Source organism: Enhydra lutris, unplaced genomic scaffold (assembly GCF_002288905.1).
Source record: "Enhydra lutris kenyoni isolate GAN:26980312 unplaced genomic scaffold, ASM228890v2 scaffoldscaffold6, whole genome shotgun sequence".
Classification (NCBI taxonomy): domain Eukaryota; kingdom Metazoa; phylum Chordata; class Mammalia; order Carnivora; family Mustelidae; genus Enhydra; species Enhydra lutris.
In genome coordinates, this window is record NW_019154090.1 from 21,945,368 (window position 1) to 21,964,309 (window position 18,942).

General features: G+C 40.3%; 1 protein-coding gene across 2 annotated transcripts in view; it reads left to right on the forward strand.

The window, feature by feature from the left end:
• LOC111141937 (SAM and HD domain containing deoxynucleoside triphosphate triphosphohydrolase 1) overlaps positions 1-18,942 on the forward strand; it is a 68,165-nt gene that overhangs the window by 6,892 nt on the left and 42,331 nt on the right. For both annotated transcript variants that reach the window (XM_022494810.1, XM_022494812.1), the window contains exons 2-5: positions 922-988; positions 5,500-5,572; positions 15,265-15,425; positions 17,756-17,871. In XM_022494810.1, the coding sequence (XP_022350518.1) occupies positions 922-988; positions 5,500-5,572; positions 15,265-15,425; positions 17,756-17,871 (417 nt within the window). The remainder of the gene's footprint in view (positions 1-921; positions 989-5,499; positions 5,573-15,264; positions 15,426-17,755; positions 17,872-18,942) is intronic.

Below are 18,942 nucleotides of genomic sequence, written 5' to 3' on the forward strand. Positions count from 1 at the left end.
CTTTAAAAAAAAATTTTACTTGATTTATCAAAAAAAGCCTGTTGATAAAAATGAAGACTTTCCAAGTGGCAGGGGCTCCTGGCTGCTCAGTAGAGCATGTGGCTCTTGAACCTGGGGTTGTGAGTTTGAGCCCCATGTTGAGAAAAAACCTTTCCAAGTGACAAATGAAAATGTGGTACTTAGGGGCACCTGGGTGGCTCAGTTGGTTAAGCGTCTGCCTTCAGCTCAGGTCATGATCCCAGGGTCCTGGAATCGAGCCCCATATGAGGCTTCCTGCTCAATTGGGAGTCTCTTTCTCCCTCTGCCTCTGCCCTCTGCCACCTGCTCATGCTCTCTCTCTCTCTCTCCCATAAATAAATAAAATCATTTTTTTTTTTAAGATTTTATTTATTTATTTATTTATTTGACATAGGGAGAGAGATCACAAGTAGGCAGAGAGGCAGGAAGAGGGAGAGTGGGAAGCAGGCTCCCTGCTGACATCATGACATGAGCCAAAGGCAGGGGCTTAACCCACTGAGCCAACAGGCGCCCCTCATAAATAAATAAAATATTAAAAAAAAGAAAATGGGAGGCGCCTGGGTGGCTCAGTGGGTTAAGCCTCTGCCTTCAGCTCAGGTCATGATCCCAGGGTCCTTGGATCGAGCCCCGCATGGGGCTCCCTGATCAGCGGGGAGCCTGCTTCCTCCTCTCTCTCTCTCTGCCTACTGTGATCTCTCTCTGTCTGCCAAATAAATAAATAAAATCAAAATTTAAAAAAAAAAAAAAAGAAAATGATACTTAACACAATTCATTGCCTGGAGTGGGTGGTTAGTAAATGTCAATCTGAGTAAATTCTGGCAAATCTAAATTAAAAGAAATAAAAAAGCATATGCTGTAAATATTGAAACCATTTTTTCTTTTTTTTCTCTCTTTCTTCCAAAGAAAGTAAAATCACAGGTTTGACACTGCTCCATCTTAATGAGTCTGATCTTGAAAGTCTTGGGATAAGGTAAGAATGATAAAATTCACCTTGTAGCCAAGCATACTTATGACCTTTTTATTCACCTCTAAGGGACAAAGCCCATAATCTATTACCTGTCCTCATTTTAAATCTAGAGAGGGGTGGGGTTAGGGACATTGGGGAGGGTATGTGCTATGGTGAGTACTGTGAAGTGTGTAAACCTGGCGATTCACAGACCTGTATCCCTGGGGATAAAAATATATTATATGTTTATAAAAAATAAAAATTAAAAAAAAAATCTAGAGAGTGTTTTAAAACAGAAGCCCTTGCCTGCTGGTTAACACAGTTCTTGTTTTTGTCGTGCAATTCCTGTGTTACTATTGCTAATGATTCCTATTTTACAAAATTTTGCTGACAAGCCTTCAAGAAGTTTCAGTGATCAACTTTTTATTCTCAAGTTCAGAATAATTGGATTATACACACCATAAAATATATAACAACTGATGGGGGGAACTGTTGGCAAGAAAAATCAAGGCTGTAGCCTATCTTGAACATGTTTCTAGGTCTTCTTAAAGCTATCTCAAGACTGAAATATATGCCTGGTATTAGATTTAAAGATGCAGTCGAAAGTAGTTTCATCCTTTTTTGGTTGTGTGATTTGGGACAAGTAATTTAACTCTTCAGTTAAATTTTATGATCTTTTTTTTTTTTCTTTTTTCTTTTCTTTTTTTTTTTTTTTAAAGATTATTTATTTATTTATTTGACAGACAGAGATCACAAATAGGCAGAGAGGCAGGCAGAGAGAGAGAGAGAGAGGAGGAAGCAGGCTCCGGGCTGATCAGAGAGCCTGATTCAGGGCTTGATCCCAGGTCCCTGGGATCATGACCTAAGCTGAAGGCAGAGGCTTTAAACCACTGAGCCACCCAGGCGCCCCAACTCTTCAGTTTCTATACCTGTCAAATGGAAAATAATAACGAGACAATGTACATGAAGTGATTCGCATGTTGGCCCTTAGTAAATTATAGATAGAGATCCCTATATAAGGCTGGGGGTTTCAGGGTCTAGATTAGTGTAGATCCACTTTAAAGATCACAGATGAGGAGCAAATTTTTTTTTTTTTTAAGATTTTATTTATTTGACAGACAGAAATCACAAATAGGCAGAGAGGCAGGCGCAGAGAGAGGGTGAGGCAGGCTCCCTGCCGAGCAGAGAACCCGATGCGGGGCTCGATCCCAGGACCCTGGGATCACGACCTGAGCCAAAGGCAGAGGCTTTAACCCACTGAGCCACCCAGGCGCCCCGAGGAGCAAATATTTAAATATTCCTTAAAATGGAGACTTTGGGGGGTTTTTTTGTTTTGTTTTTTGTTTTTTTTTTTTTTAGAGAATTGGCAACAGTGGTGAAATAAGGTTTTTTTCCTTCTGGAATTCCATTTAGCTAAATGTTTGTAGTAACAGTAACCAAAGAATCAAAACAAAGGATTATACTGAATTACTTCCTGCACTATTGTTTAGTAGTTGATAATAGAAGCAGATTGTGAGAAAAGATAACCTTAGAACATTTTTTTTTAACCTTAGGACATTTACTTGAATTTTAATAAATGTGTCCTTTGGATCAGAATCTTCAAGAGCCTCATCTTGCCTCTTTCATAATCACATTTCAGCCCACTCAGTCCCCCCAAAGTCCCCCTTACTACTTCTTTTTTTTTTTTAATTTTTTATAAATATTTTATTTATTTATTTAACAGAGAAAGAGATCACAAGTAGGCAGAGAGGCAGGCAGAGGGAGAGAGGGGGAAGCAGGCTTTCTGCTGAGCAGAGAGCCCAATGCGGGGCTCGATCTTAGGACCCTGAGATCATGACCTGAGCTGAAGGCAGAAGTGTAACCCACTTAGCCACCCAGGCGCCCACTAAGGTATAATAATTGCTTACTATTTTAATTGAATTGCATTTGCTCTAATAGAGTCTTGCTTTTGAAGAGAACCATTTACTTTGTGGACCTGGATACTACTATTTATTCAACAAATATTTATGGAGGGCCCACTGAGTGTTAGAAATTTTTCTAGGAACTTGGGAGACATGAGTGAACAAAATAGAATTTCAGCGGAACATTATCCAGCACAGCTTGTTACCTACCTTCTAACTCTGAGGTGGATTCTTCAGGACTCCTCAGGGCTGTGTTTTCCAATGCAGCAGCCACTAGCTCCATGTTTAAATTAATTAAAATTAAATTAAAGTTTCAGTTCCTTACCTAGCCATATTTCAAGTGCTCAGTAGCCACTTATGACTAGTGGCTACCATGTTGGACAGGGCAGATATAGGACATTTCCATTATGGCAGAATTCTGCTGTATAAAGCTGCCTTTGATGATCCCAGTAGGACCAGTCAAAGTTGTTAACAGTAGTACAAGTTCAACCAATTTATTAATATAGCCTTGTACTCTTTTCCCCTCCTTTCCTCTTTCACCTTTCCTAGGATTCATATCCTAAAATAAATGATCTATCTGTAAGCTCTTGTCTGAGACTCTGCTTTCCAGGGGGGATCCAGTTTAGACAAGTACTTAAATTTTCTCAAGTTTATGATCAACCATTGATTTAAAATTTTTTTTATTAACATATGTGTTAACATATGTATTTATTAACATAATGTATTTTTTGCCCAGGGGTATAGGTCTGTGAATCATCAGGCTTACACTAAAAGGTTTTGCTAACAAGTAAAAAACATTGGTATATTAAATGTTCATATCAGTTGTAAGAAATTTTAGATTTCAAAAATTATAAAATACCTAAATAAAATCTTACTATAGTCTAACTATGGCCTGTGACTACTTTAAAGATTTATTTCCTTATTATTATTTTTTTTTTAGAGAGAGAGAATGCACCCGTGTGCACGACGCGGGGGGTGGAAGGACCAGAAGGAGAGTTAGAGAAATAAACTCCCCACTGAGCATGGAGCCCCACACAGGGCTAGATCTCACCAACCTGAGATTATGACCTGAGCTGAGATCATGACCTGAGCTGAAATCAAGAGTTGGAAGAGGCTCAACCGACTAAGCCACCGAGGCACCCCCGCCCATGACTACTTTAAATTTTTATTTAAAGTACTGTTTATTTTGGGGTGCCTGGATGGCACAGTCGGTTTGGCCCCTAGCTCTTGATTTCAGCTCGGTCATGATCTTGGGATCTTGGATCTGGTCCATGTTGGGCTCCATGCTCAGCAGGGAGTCTGCTTGAGGGTTCTCTCCTCTCCCTCTGCCCCACCCCCCACTCACACACAGGGGCTCTCTCTCCCTCTTTCTAGAATAAATAAATAAATCTTCAAAATGTATATGTATATTACTGTATTTTGTTATAGCCTTTGTTAAAATAAAACTGCTAGGTTTTGGTTGGCTATTTTTATATACTTTAATCAGTGATTTCTTTGTGAATAGTTTCTTTTTGGGTTTTATTAAATGATGAATGTTGAGTATTAGTTCAGGGAAATATTGGGCAGTGAGATTGGTTTAGGTTTGCTATCTTATGCTGTGACTCGTGGTTATACTCAACTGTGCGACGATACTTAACCTCACTCAGTTTTAGATCACCTATAACTACTTCTCCAAGCTTGGCCTTTCCCTTCAACAACCTGATGAAGATGATAAGGAAATAGGAAAACACAAGGCATGCTGCTTTATGATTTATCAGCCCTAGTAATGTTTCTGTACATCCCAAGAATATCATTCATAGATTTTGTAGTTATCAGGAGTCATAGAGTACAATAGAGAGGTCAATTGTAGTGATTCTGACTATCTAGGACTTTGAGTGCAAGATTTATTTTTCAGTCTAATTAGCTAGTAGATTAGTAAATTCTTCCCCTTTGCCTGCTGCTTCTGTTAATAATTAGCCAGGTGTCAGGCTAACTTGCTTGGACCAGTAAGCGTAAATGATGCAGGACAATGAATTATAGGATTTTGATCTGTTTATGTTAAATCCCATTAAATTTATTTATTGAAACTAGAGCATATGAGGGATTACTGACAAAGGAAGATGGGTACAAGTAAAGGTATAACCTTCATATAGATTTGATTTGTGCATGAGTCATACCTAGTACTCACATTTTTCCTGTGCTATGGATAAGAATATTTATGTACTAAAAAAGGCCGAGTGATTCCCCCCGCCAAGGTCACAAAGAGTCTGTGTACAGATACGAATCACTTCTGATTTCAAAGTCCTTTTCCCTGTGCTCTACTTCAGAGTGCTATCTTAAGCCATGCAATTCAGGGTTGTGAGGGAAGATGTCAACTTCAGTTAGATTAAAATAAATTTGAAGTATCAATTGAGCACTAAGTAGAGACATAGGAGATGTTGAAGTCTGTGTTACCAAGGGAAGAGGATCAAGGGCAGAAGCCTAAGGGAGAGTTTCTAGGGGGGGATGTATGTCTGAATTATTAATTGTTCCTTTTAATCTGACCTCTCATTATATTAATGTAGATAATTTAGAGTTGATTATATACTATTATATACTCTAGGGATTATTATTAAGCAAATAATGATAGATTTGCTTATCCTGTTATAATTTTAGTGCCTTGGGGGACAGAAAGAAGCTGCACAATCATATCCAACAACTGAGTGGGATTTATGGTGATTCAATGAAGGTAAGAGAAATCAGAGTCTGTCATTTTTTGTTTTTTAAGATTTTATTTATTTATTTGACAGAGATCACAAGTAGGCAGAGAGGCAGGCAGAGAGAGAGAGGAGGAAGCAGGCTCCCTGCTGAGCAGAGAGCCCAATGCAGGGCTCAATCCCAGGACCCTGGGATCATGACCTGGGCTCAAGGCAAAGGCTTTAACCCACTGAGCCACCCAGGCGCCCTGTGTCATGTTTCTTTTTTTTTTTTTTTTCATGTTTCTTTTTAATATAAAGTGATATAACTTAGAATGAACACATGTGAAATTCATTTTATTAATTTTTTTAAAGATTTTGTTTATTTATTTTAGAGAGGGAGCGCAAGCACGCACATACAAGCTGAGGGGAGGACAGAGAAAGAGAGAGAATCTCAAGCAGACTCCCTGCTGAGGGCAGAGCCAGATGCACAGTTCCATCCCTGGACTCTGGGATCATGACCTGAGCTGAAGGCAGACGTTTAACGACTGAACCATCCAGGCACCCCTATTTATTTTTTTTTAAAGATTTTATTTATGTACTTGAGAGAGGGTATGTGTGAGCTAGAGGGAGAAGGTAAGGGAAAGAGAATATGAAGCAGATTGCACTGAGCACAGAGCCTGACAAAGAGCTCTATCCCATGACAATGAGATCATAACCTATCCTGAAACCAAGACTTGGCTGCTGAATTGACTGAGCCCCCCAGGAGCCCCCTTGCCTTTTTTTTTAAGATCTTATTTATTTATTTGACAGAGAGAGAGAGAGAGAGAGAGAGATCACAAGTAGGTAGAGAGGTAGGCAGAGAGAAGGAGGGGAAGCAGGCTCCCTGTTGAGTAGAGAGCCCGATGCGGGGCTCAACCCAAGGACCTGAGATCATGACCTGAGCCAAAAGCAGAGGCTTAACCCACTGAGCCACCGAGGCACTCCTCCCTTGCCTTTTTTTAGAAGATTTTATTTTTAAGTAATCTCTACACCCAAAACGGGGCTTGAACTCACACCCCGATATCAAGAGTCACGTGGTCCATGGACTGAGCCAGTCAGTCGTCCCATGTTTGAAAATATTTAATGAATGTGTTTGGTTTGGGCCTACAATAATTTTATAGACCAAGTGGTGGTTCTTTTTTTTTTTTTTTTTAAGATTTTATTTATTTCACAGACAGAGATCACAAGCAGGCAGAGAGGCAGGCGGGGTGGGGGAAGTAGGCTCCCCGCTGAGCATAGAGCCCAGGATCACACCCCGAGCTGAAGGCAGAGGCTTCAACCCACTGAGCCACCCAGGCACCCCCCCAAGTGGTGGTTCTTATAGCAAGTATTTTATTTGAAGAATAATCAAATCCTAGCCCTTTCTGAAAAAGCTTCCTAATATTAAGATGCCTTATTCTTTTCATGAAGAATTAAATAGAGTTACCGCTTTTCAAAGATGATATTTAATAATTTTGTCTTGTAGTTGGAAGAAAGTTGCTCTCCTGTAGGACAGCATAGGGTGTCTTCTTCAGAAAGGACATAGATAAGTTTTATTAGATGAGATCATGTGACCTCATTTTCACAGTTACAATGTACAACAAAATATTTTTTTTTAAACTATAGGTTTTTTTTTTAAGAGTTTATTTATTTATTTGACAGAGATCACAAGTAGGCAGAGAGGCAGGCAGAGAGAGAGAGGGGGAAACAGGCTCCCTGCTGAGCAGAGAACCCGATTCAGGGCTCGATCCCAGGACCCTGGGATCATGACCTGAGCCAACGGCAGAGACTTTAACCCAGGCGCCCCAACAACAAAATATTTTTGAAGTAATATTCAAGACGGTCAACGGTTTCATTTGCTCACTTTTACTCTGTTTTTCATCAGAAACGGGAAACTGTCTAACCACATTTATAAATTATAAGTTACAGTTGTTGAGAATATATGTTAAAGTTACTAAATACTTTAGTCAGTAAGTCACTGTATAGTAATAAAATTGATAGCTTATATGATTTTAGTTCCAACAGCAGCACAGTGGAACAAATAATTGATTCCTACTCTAATTTGGTATCAACTTTTTATTCTCTCTCTTTTTTTTTTTTTTTAAAGAACAGATTTAGTGAGATATAATCCACAAAGCTCATGATTCAGTCACTTAAAGCCTATAAGTTGGAGCTCCTGGCTGGCTCAGTCAGTAACATGTGCAGGTCTCGATCTCAGGGTCATGAATTAAAGCCCCACATTGGGTATAGAGATTACTTTAAAAAAAAAAAAAACTGCTTTACATATTCTGGATATAAGTGCCTTATCAGATATATGATATGCAAATTTTTTTTTCCCCTTCTCTGGATCATCTTTACTTTTTTGGTGCTGTTCTTTATTTTTTATTTTATTTATTTACTTTTAAAGATTTTATTTATTTACTTGACACAGAGAGAGAGAGAGATCACAAGTAGGCAGAGAGGCAGGCAGAGAGAGAGGGGGAAGCAGCCTCCCTGCTGAGCAGAGAGCCTGATGCGGGGCTTGATCCCAGGACTTTGGGATCACGACCTGAGCCGAAGGCAGAGGCTTAACCCACTGAGCCACCAAGGCACCCCTTTGGTGCTGTTATTTAAAGCACAAAAGCTGGGGCGCCTGGGTGGCTCAGTGGGTTAAAGCCTCTGCCTTCGGCTCGGGTCATGATCCCAGGGTCCTGGGATCGAGCCCCGCATCGGGCTCTCTGCTTACCGAGGAGCCTGCTTCCTCCTCTCTCTCTCTCTGCCTGCCTCTCTGTCTACTTGTGATCTCTGTCTGCCAAAAAAAATAAATAAAATCTTTAAAAAAAAAAAAATAAAGCACAAAAGCTTTTCATTTTGATGTAGTCCAGTTTGTTTTTTTATAAGTTTTTATTTATTCATTTGACAGAGCACAAGCAAAGGGAGCAGCAAGCAGAGAGAGAGGGAGAAGCAGTCTACCTGCTGAACAGGGAGCCCAATGCGGGGCTTGATCCCAGGACCCTGGGATCACAACCTGAACTGAAGGCAGATGCTTAAGCTACTGAGCCATCCAGGCGCCCCTAGTTTTTTTTCTTTGTGTCTCTCAGTCATATCCAAGATGTCTCTTATCATATCCAAGAAACCATTGCCTAACCCAAGATCAAAACTTTTATTCTTGGGTCAGTTTTCTTCATGCTAAATTTAGTTGGTCTCTGAAACTGGGAATTGTGTAACAGTAAAGAGGAATTATAGTGTTCGACCTAATAGGTGCTAAAATAGCACCTAACAGGTGCTAATTTGTCAAATGAATCTTAAGGGAGTGAAATGACTGCTTTATGTACTTTCTCTTAATATGTGTTAAATTATAACATCACCAGCTCTGTATCTCTCTGATGTCTCCCCCTCTCTCCTTTTTCTTTTTTCCCATTTTCTCTTGCCACTACTCTGGATGTATATTCTATTATTTCCTCCAGAGGGCAGGAGGAATGGTGCCTTACTCATCTCATCCTCAGTGTTTGGCATAGACAAAAAGATTGTTTGAAACGTATCATATAATCTTTACAAGTGACAAGGGTAAGGAGTAGTTTATATTAAATAATACTGGCAGAATAAAAATAACAGTATAAACACTGATCAAAACACTTTAATATATTCAAACTCGTTTAGAGTTGGAAAATAATATAACTTAAATTACCAACAACTTCTTACGCAGCATTAGGGAATGGTTTAAAAATGTTAGTTCATCAGGGGCACCTAGGTGGCTCAGTCATTTAAGCATCTGACTCTCGATTTTGGCTCAGGTCATTATCTCTGTGTGTGGGGTTAAGCCTCATGTCCGGCTCTGTGCTCGGTGTGGAGTCTGCTTGAGATTCTCCCTGTTCCACTGCCCCTTCCTTCTCCCACTTGCTCATGCGCTCACACAAGCATGCACACTCTCTCAAAATAAATTTAAAAATCTTTTTTTAAAAAGTTCATTAAGGGGGTGCCTGGGTGGCTCAGTGGGTTAAAGCCTCTGCCTTCGGCTCCGGTCATGATCCCAGGGTCCTGGGATGGAGCCCCTCATCGGACTCTTTGCTCAGTGGGGAGTCTGCTTCCCTTCTTCTCTCTGCCTGCCTCTCTGCCTGCTTGTGATCTGTCTGTCAAATAAATAAATAAAATATTTTTAAAAAATAAAAAAAAATTTTTAAGTTCATTAATGAGGTGGAGCCACTATAAGGATAATTATTGGGGTGCCTGGCTCAGTCTATCAGTCTGTAGGACATGCGACTCTTTTTGTCTTTTTAGCATGCAATTCTTGATCTCAGGTCGTGAGTTCAGGCCCCATACTGGGCATAGAGCTTGCTTTAAAAAAAAAAAAAAGGATGGGGCACCTGAGTAGCTCAGTCATTGAGTCTCTGGCTCTTTTTTTTTTTTTTTTAATTTATCTGACAGGGAGAGATCTTTTTTATTTATTTATCTGACTGAGAAAGATCACAAGCAGGCAGAGAGAGAGAGGGGAAAGCAGGCACCCTGCTGAGGAGAGAGCCCAACGTGGGGCTCAATCCAAGGACCCTGAGATCATGACCCGAGCCCAAGGCAGAGGCCTAACCCACTGAAGCCACCCAGGCGCCCCAGAGTCTCTGGCTCTAAATTTCAGCTCAGGTCATGGTCTCCAGTCATGAAATCAAGCCCTGCTGTTGGGCTTATGCTCAGCGTGGAGCTGCTTGAGGTTCTTGCTTTCCCTCTGCCCCTCTGCCCCTCTACCCACTTTCGTGTGCATGATCGCATGCTCTCTCTCTCTCTCTCTCAAATAAATCTTTTTTTTTTTTTTTTAAAGCTTAATTAGGGGTGCCTCTGCCTCTGCTTCTGCCTTCGGCTCTGGTCATCGTCTCAGGGTCCTGGGGTCATGAGAGTGTGGAGACTACTCTCTCCGTTTCCTTCTATCCCTTCCCCCATACATTCCCTCTCTCTCTCTCAAACAGATAAACAAAATCTATTAAAAAGATAAAAATAAAAAAAAAGAACTCACTGGAAAACATTTTTAACATATAATATACACTTTTCATGTCAAAATGCATCAAAGGCACTTAATCATTTTATAGATCTTTTTTTTTTTAAGATTTTATTTATTTGTTTGACAGACATAGATCACAAGTAGGCAGAGAGGCACACACAGAGAGAGAGGAAGGGAAGCAGGCTCCCCGCCAAGCAGAGAGCCTGACGCGGAACTCGATCCCAGGACCCTGGGATTATGACTGGAGCCGAAGGCAGAGGCTTTAACCCAATGAGCCACCCAGGTGCCCCCCTGCTTGTCATATATTTAAAGATTTTGGGATTTGACACCTGGGTTGAGCATCCGACTCTTGGTTTTGACTCAGGGTGGTAAGGTCAAGACCAGATTTGGGCTCCAAGCTCAGCATGGAGTCTGCTTAGTAGTCTCTCTCCCTCTGCCTGCCCCCCCCTCAAATACATACATAAATCTTTAAAGATTTTGGAACATTTTCTTGTCTGATAAGGACATCCAAAGGTTGAATTTAACAACATTGACTGTGTCTTCTATTCCAGGAATACTTTGACATCATTCTTGGTATATTATTAGAGGTGACTGAACTTGGTATAGTTTATTATGGTGATAAAGTGGCTTTATAGAGAAGGGTGAAAAAATATAATACCAGTCATCAACCATAAATCTTGTCTTAAAAAAAATAAAATGAATCTCATCTTTGTTAATATGCATACACATTGTTTAACGAAGTTGTAAATTCTAGTTATTACTTGACTCACGCCGTCAGTATGCAACTTGAATTGAGCTATTTTTAAAGGAAATGACTTCTTTATCACCAGCATCTTCAGATGTTGGACCAGATAACCCCTTTAAGCTTCTTTATATCATTGAGCTTCTCTAATTCATATTTTATATATTTCTGTGTACGGGCATGGTACACTTTAACTATAGTAGCATCTTTTTTTTTTTTTTTTAAAGATTTTATTTATTTATTTGACAGGCAGAGATCACAAGTAGACAGAGAGGCAGAGAGCTAAGCAGAGAGCCTGATGCAGGGCTCGATCCCAGGACTCCGGGATCATAACCTGAGCCGAAGGCAGAGGCTTTAACCCACTGAGCCACCCAGGCACCCCTATAGTAGCATCTTAACATATGTATATTTCCAATGACAGTTCAACTTTATTTATTTATTTATTTTAAAGATTTTATTTACTTATTTGACAGAGAGAGATCACAAGTAGGCAGAGAGGCAGGCAGAGAGAGAGGAAGGGAAGCAGGCTCCCTGCTGAGCAGAGAGCCTGACGCGGGGCTCGATCCCAGGACCCCGAGACCATGACCCGAGCCGAAGGCAGCGGCTTAACCCACTGAGCCACCCAGGCGCCCCTATTTATTTATTTTTAAAGATTTTATTTATGTGTGAGAGAGTGTAAGTGATAGAGAAAGAGCACAAGCAGGGGGAGAAGCAGACGGGGAGGGAGAAGCAGACTCTGTGCTAAGCAGGGAACCAGATGTGGGGCTTGATCCTGGGACTCTGGGATCATGACCTGAGCCAAAGGTAGACAGTCAGCCCACTGAGCCACCCAGCCGCCTCAACAGTAGTCATTTATTTATTTTTTTATTTTAAAGATTTTAAAGCTTTTATTTATTTATTTTATTTATTATTATTTTTTAAAGATTTTATTTATTCATTTGACAGACAGAGATCACAAGTAGACAGAGAGAGAGGAAGGGGGAAGCAGGCTCCCCGCTGAGCAGAGAGCCCTATGCGGGCTTCAATCCCAGTACCCTGGGATCATGACCTGAGCCAAAGGCAGAGGCTTTAACCCACTGAGCCACCCAGGCACCCCTTATTTTTTTTAAAGATTTTATTTATTTGACAAGAGACAGTGAGAGAGGGAACACAAGTAGGGAGAGAGGGAGAAACAGGCTCCCCGAAGAGCAGAGAGCCCCATGCGGGACTCAATCCAAGGACCCTGGAATTATGGCCTGAATCAAAGGCAGACACTTAATGACTGAGCCACCCAGGCACCCAACAGTAGTCATTTAAAACACTTAGGAGGTGCCTGGGTGAGTCACTGGGTTAAGCACCTGCCTTCGGCTCAGGTCATGATCTCCAGGTCCTAGAATCAAGCCCCACATCCCTCTCCCTGCTCAGTGGGAAGCCTGCTTCTCTCTCTCTCTCTTTCTGTCTCCCTCTGGCCTTCCCGACCACTTGTTCTCTCTCTCTCTCAAATAAATAAAATCTTTAAAAAAAATAAAAATAAAACATATTTGAGCTGCTACTATTTGTCAGGCACTGTGCCGTGTAATGAGTTCTGCGAATATGGCAGTAAATGACACATACAAAGCCCTTCACCTCACAGATTCCATACATTTTTAAGAAACTTAATGGAAAAATTTGAAGCAGTTTGAAAATCATGAATTAAAAAAAAAAAAAATCATGAATTAGATCATTCACTAAATTCCTTTTTTTGTTTTGTATCTTTCTCTTTAAAAAGGTGTTGTGGATAGTTAAAAAAGAAGTATCTTTATTTATTATTTAAGATTTTACTTATTTATTTTATAGCAAGAGAGGGAGGACTCATATACTGGGGGGAATGGCAAAGGGAAAGGGATAGCGAGAATCGTTTTTTAATTTTTCTTTCATTTTTTTCTTAAGATTTTATTTGTTTATTCGACAGAGAGAGACAGTGAGAGAGGGAACACAAGCAGGGCGAGAGGGAGAGGGAGAAGCAGGCTCACCACTGAGCAGGGAGTCCCATACAGGACTCAATCCAAGGACCCTGGAATCATGACCTGAGCCGAAGGCAGACACTTAAAGACTGAGCCACCCAGGCACCCCTTAAAATTTTTCTTTTTTTTTTTTTTTCAAGATTTTATTTATTTATTTGATAGAGATAACAAGTAGGCAGAGAGACAGGAAGAGAGAGAGAGAGGAGGAAGCAGGCTCCATGCTGAGCAGAGAGCCCAATGTGGGGCTCAATCCCAGAACCCTGGGATCATGACCTGAGCCGAAGGCAGAGGCTTTAACCCACTGAGCCACCCAGGCACCCCTCCCTTAAAATTTTTCTTAACTTTTATTTTTATTTATTTATTTAGTTTGGAGAGAGAGAATCTTTGTGGTTTTTTTTTTTTTTTTTTTTTGGCTGAGTACAGTATACTTTATTAATGGTACAGAATCTTTTTTTTTTTTTTAAGATTTTACTTAATTATTTCACAGACAGAGGTCACAAGTAGGCAGAGAGGCAGGCAGAGAGAGAGGGGGAAGCAGGCTCCCAGCTGAGCAGAGAGCCTGATACGGGGCTCCATCCCAGGACCCTGGGATCATGACCTGAGCTGAAGGCAGAGGCTTTAACCCACTGAACCACCCAGGAACCCCTCTTTTTTTTTTTTTTTTTTTAAGATTTTATTTATTTATGACAGATATAGCAAGAGAGGTAACACAAGCACAGGGAGCTGGAGACAGAGAAGCAGGCTCCCTGCTGACTGGGGAGCCCGATATATGGCTAGATCCAAGGACCCTGGGATCATGACCTGGGCCAAAGGCAGATGCTTAACAACTGAGCCACCCAGGTGCCCCACAGAGAGAGAGAGAGAGAGAGAACCTTTTTTTTTTTTTTTTAAGATTTTTATTTATTTATTTGACAGACAGAGATCACAAGTAGGCAGAGAGGCAGGCAGAGAGAGGAGGAAGCAGGCTCCCCGCTGAGCAGAGAGCCCGATTCGGGGGCTCGATCCCAGTACCCTGGGATCATGACCTGAGCTGAAGGCAGAGGCTTTAACCCACTGAGCCACCCAGGCCCCCACCCCCGAGAGAGAGAATCTTAAGCATACTCTGTGCTGAGTATGAGTACACAGCCTGACATAGAGCTCCATCTCACTACCCTGAGATCATGACTGAGCCAAAACCAAGATTCAGTTACTTAACCAATGGAGCCACCCAGGTGCCCCAAATAGTATCTTTATTTAGAGAATATAGAGAGGCATTAAATCTTGACCCATGTTTAACCTTGTTTAAACTTAGAGTAACAAATAATTGTAAAATTTATTTTTACTAAATAAAAGTATTTCTGAGTAATATTAAGTATACAGATTTTATTTTCCTGCCTCAGATTTCTTTTTTTTTTATTTTTTAATATTTTTTATTTGTTTATTTTGAGAGACAGAGAGACAGAGTGAGAGAGAGCATGAGAGGGGAGGTCAGAGGGAGAAGCAGACTCCCCATGGAGCTGGGAGCCCGATGTGGGACTCGATCCCAGGGCTCTGGGATCATGACCCGAGCCGAAGGCAGTTGCCGAACCAACTGAGCCACCCAGGCGCCCTTCCTGCCTCAGATTTCTTATGTATATGATAGGAAGCTTTCTTTCTTCCTCTCTTCCTCCCTCTCTCCCTAATAGGTAGTATATAGATACATTTAGGGGAGAAAATATACACATTGCCTATGGCAATATGGCTTTTATGATCTGAATGAGTGTGTTAAACTTGAATACAAGACTAACTTATTAAAGGCTAATCAAATCAAAATGAAAAGTTTGAAATCCTAATCTTTCTATTATTAGAATCCATTAAGAAGAAGTAAAATATACCCTGATCTAATATACTTGATCTGTCTGGTAGTAGTAAGGTAATAATATTAGTTGCCTGTAGTCAAGTTCTTACTTGAGAACAATTGAATAGCTTTGTGCACTGTAGGTAGGAATGGTTGCACAAAAATTTTAGTTGGACTTACATGTTGTTACTTATATTAATTTAAACATAATTTTCTAGGTAATTAATGATCCTGTCCATGGCCACATTGAACTCCATCCTCTCCTCATCCGAATCATTGACACACCTCAATTTCAGCGGCTTCGATATATCAAACAGTTGGGAGGCAGTTACTACATTTTTCCAGGTGCTTCGCACAATCGATTTGAGCACAGTCTAGGGTAAGAAGGCAGTTAATGGGGAATTTACAGTGATTAAGCACCTTCCTTATTGCATGAAATGACTGTCTCATCTCATCTTTTAGAGAATAAATAGTTTTACAAAATGGTAATAACACCCATATTTTGTTGATAAGAAAATTGAGGCTTTGATTTACCTTGCTATATTCTGTTTATTTTATGTATTTTTATAAGCCAATTCAGATCTTTACTGGAAAGATAATCAAACTGTCTATTGACAGGTCATTTGGATGATGTATTTGTGTTGAAATATTTAAAACCCAACAGGGTCAGTTACTGATATGACTAACTTTCTAAGTTTGATTATTTAAGTTTCCTGTTTAGTCTTGTATAGAATTGCCTTTGAAAGCAGATGATTTTCTTCACCTATCAGGAAATTTGTAGATCAGAAAAATATTCACAGGCTTAGAGACGGTGACACATCTGTTACATACAACTAAGTTGAGAATTTGGTCTGCTTTTCCATTGTAAAATCTGGAGCCTGGAGAACATGGGCTCCGCTGGGAAGAACTGGACAGTTCTAGGTTTCGTGAAGTATTCACACCGTTTTACTTCGGTTTTTTTGGTTTTAAAGTGTTTTTTGTCTTTTGTGGTTTTTTTTTTTTTTAGGTGTTTCTAATAGCAAGAACACAAGTGTCTACCCAAATGTGCATTCATTCATATTTATTTATTTATTTATTTATTTATTGAAAACTCACTAGGCCCTACCAAACCAACAAGGTAGCAATTGTCTCTAACTTTGTGGAGTTCAGAGTTAAAGGGAAAAAGAAAGATACTGTATTCTCAGGAATTACTTTCAGGGGGAAAGTGTTAAAAGTGCATTTAGCATTTGTCAGCCCTTTATCTTCATTCTATGTTGTAAACATTAAAAAGCCAGAAGTCCTGCTTCTTTGAAAAAAAATTTTTTTGTGTGATAAAATACACAGAATATAAAATTTACCATCTAAACCATTTTTTTTAAGATTTTATTTATTTATTTGACAGACAGAGATCGCAAGTAGGCAGAGAGGCAGGCAGAGAGAGAGGAGGAAGCAGGCTCCCTGCTGAGCAGAGAGCCCGATGCGGGACTCGATCCCAGGACCCTGGGATCATGACCCGAGCCGAAGGCAGAGGCTTCAACCACTGAGCCACCCAGGTGCCCCCATCTAAACCATTTTTAAGTATACAGTTCAGTAGTGTTAAATATATCTCTATTATTCTTCAGCTGAACTCCAGAACCTTTTCATTTTGCAAAACTGAAACTCTATATATCCATTAAATAACAATTCCCCATTCTCCTCTCCTTCTAGCCCCCAGTCATCACCATTCTACATTCTGTTTCTGTGAATTTAACTACTCTAGGTACCTCATATAAGTAATATCCTACAGTATTTGTCTTTTTGTGACTGGCTCCATTCACTTAGCATAATTTTCTCAAAGTTCACCTATGCTGGAGCATGTGTGAGAATTTCTTTCCTTTTTAAGACGATAATACTCAGTTACATACTTATACCATATTTTGTTTATCCCTTTATTTGTGAGTGGACACTCAGGTTGCTTCCACCTCTGGTTATTGTGAATAGTGTTGCTATGAACATGGGTGTGCATATATCTCTTTGAGACCCTGCTTTCAGTGTTTTGGCTACATACTGCTAGATCATATGATAATTCTATTTTTAATTCTTTGAGCAGCTGCCATATTGTTTTTCATAGTGGCTGCGCCATTATACATTCCCAACAATAGTGTATAAGAGTTCTAATTTCTCCTTGTCCTAGCCAACATTTGTTATTTTGTTTTTGGGGGGTCTGATTTGTTTTTTTTTTTTTAAGATTTTATTTATTTATTTGATAGACAGAGATTACAAAGTAGTCAGAGAGGCAGGCAGAGAGAGAGGAGGAAGCAGGCTCCCTGCTGAGGGAGCCCTGCGGGGCTCTCTCCCTGCTGAGAGAGCCCGATGCGGGGCTGCATCCCACGACCCTGGGATCATGACCTGAGCCGAAGGCAGAGGCTTTAACCCACTGAGCCACCCAGGTGCCCCTGGTTTGGTTTTATAATAGCCTTTCTAATGCATGTGAGGGTGGTATCTCATTGTGGTTTTGATGTTGCATTTCCCTAGTGATTATTGATTGTGAGCCAAGAGATCCTGCTTTGGGGATTCTGTTTGTGTGTTTCTGCTTAGTTCTGAAACAGACTACTTGACTACTCTGTTAACTTGTTGTAGAGATACATTAGAACATTTGAGAAACATGTTAAATTTCTTGAGGTCTAGTAGTATCATCTTTCAAACGGAAGAGTGACTTTATGTTGCTTTTTTGTTTTGCTTACTCTGCAGTGTAGGGTATCTAGCAGGATGTCTGGTTCGTGCACTGCGGGAGAAACAACCAGAGCTGCAGATAAGTGAACGGGATGTGCTCTGTGTTCAGATTGCTGGCCTTTGTCATGATCTCGGTATGCTGTGCAAAGAATGAAAGCTGTTCATGTAATTTGAAATTTAAAAATCCAATTAACCAAAAGATATATGAAAATTGTGTTTTAATTCTACAGTTAACATTAATCTAAATGTGCCATTGCTTCTTTCTGGAATGATTCATAACCCTAAAGCATTGCTACTTTTTGTTGTTGTTGTTGTTGTAGTCTTTCAATGTATTTCTCACATTACACATCTTTGCTACAAGTTATATGAAAGGACTTTCTGATAGTGAGATTTTTTGACTACTGTGTTTAGGAGGCTGTATTATCTTTGTTTTATTCTCCTTGTGAAAAAATTGCCATTATCTTTCAGTTATTTTATCAAATCCATTCTTCTCATACCTAGAATACATAATCTGCGCTAGCAGATTTTTTTTTTTTTTTTTAAGATTTTATTTATTTATTTGACAGGAGAGATCACAAGTAGGCAGAGAGGCAGGCAGAGGGAGAGGGGGAAGCAGGCTCCCCACTGAGCAGAGAACCCAATGCTGGGCTCCGTCCCTGGGATCATGACCTGAGCTGAAGGCAGAGGCTTTAACCCACTGAGCCACCCAGGCGCCCCTGTGCTATCGGATTAACAACAGATTTAGAGAACTACTTTTCTTCCCTGACCCAGGTGAGGTCTTGGACCACTTAAATCCAAGTAGAAGAGTATCATCCTTCTTTGACAAAGAAAGAGAAAAGAGATTGTCCTCTTGTTATAGGAGTTTTTACCCCCTTATCTTTGTAATTTATTCCTACCCTATTGGAGGAGCCTATGAGTTTATGTGTGCCCTCAGGGCAGAGAAAAGGAGGTCTCAGTCTTTCAAACAGTGGGATTCTTAAAGGGGTAGGGCACTCTCTTTGGCTTGGAGATTTCAGTAGACCAGTATCACTCCTAGATGATAAATTTAACAGATCTAGGTATTTTGAGAGGATGTCATTGGGAAAAGTTTGCCAGTCCCTAGGACTCTGAGCACTGCATTCATGAGGCTTTTTGTAGACTGTGATTTGCAGAAAGGCCCTGGCCTGGTCCAGGTAGAGTCCTTCTTCAGCCAAGTAACCCATTTC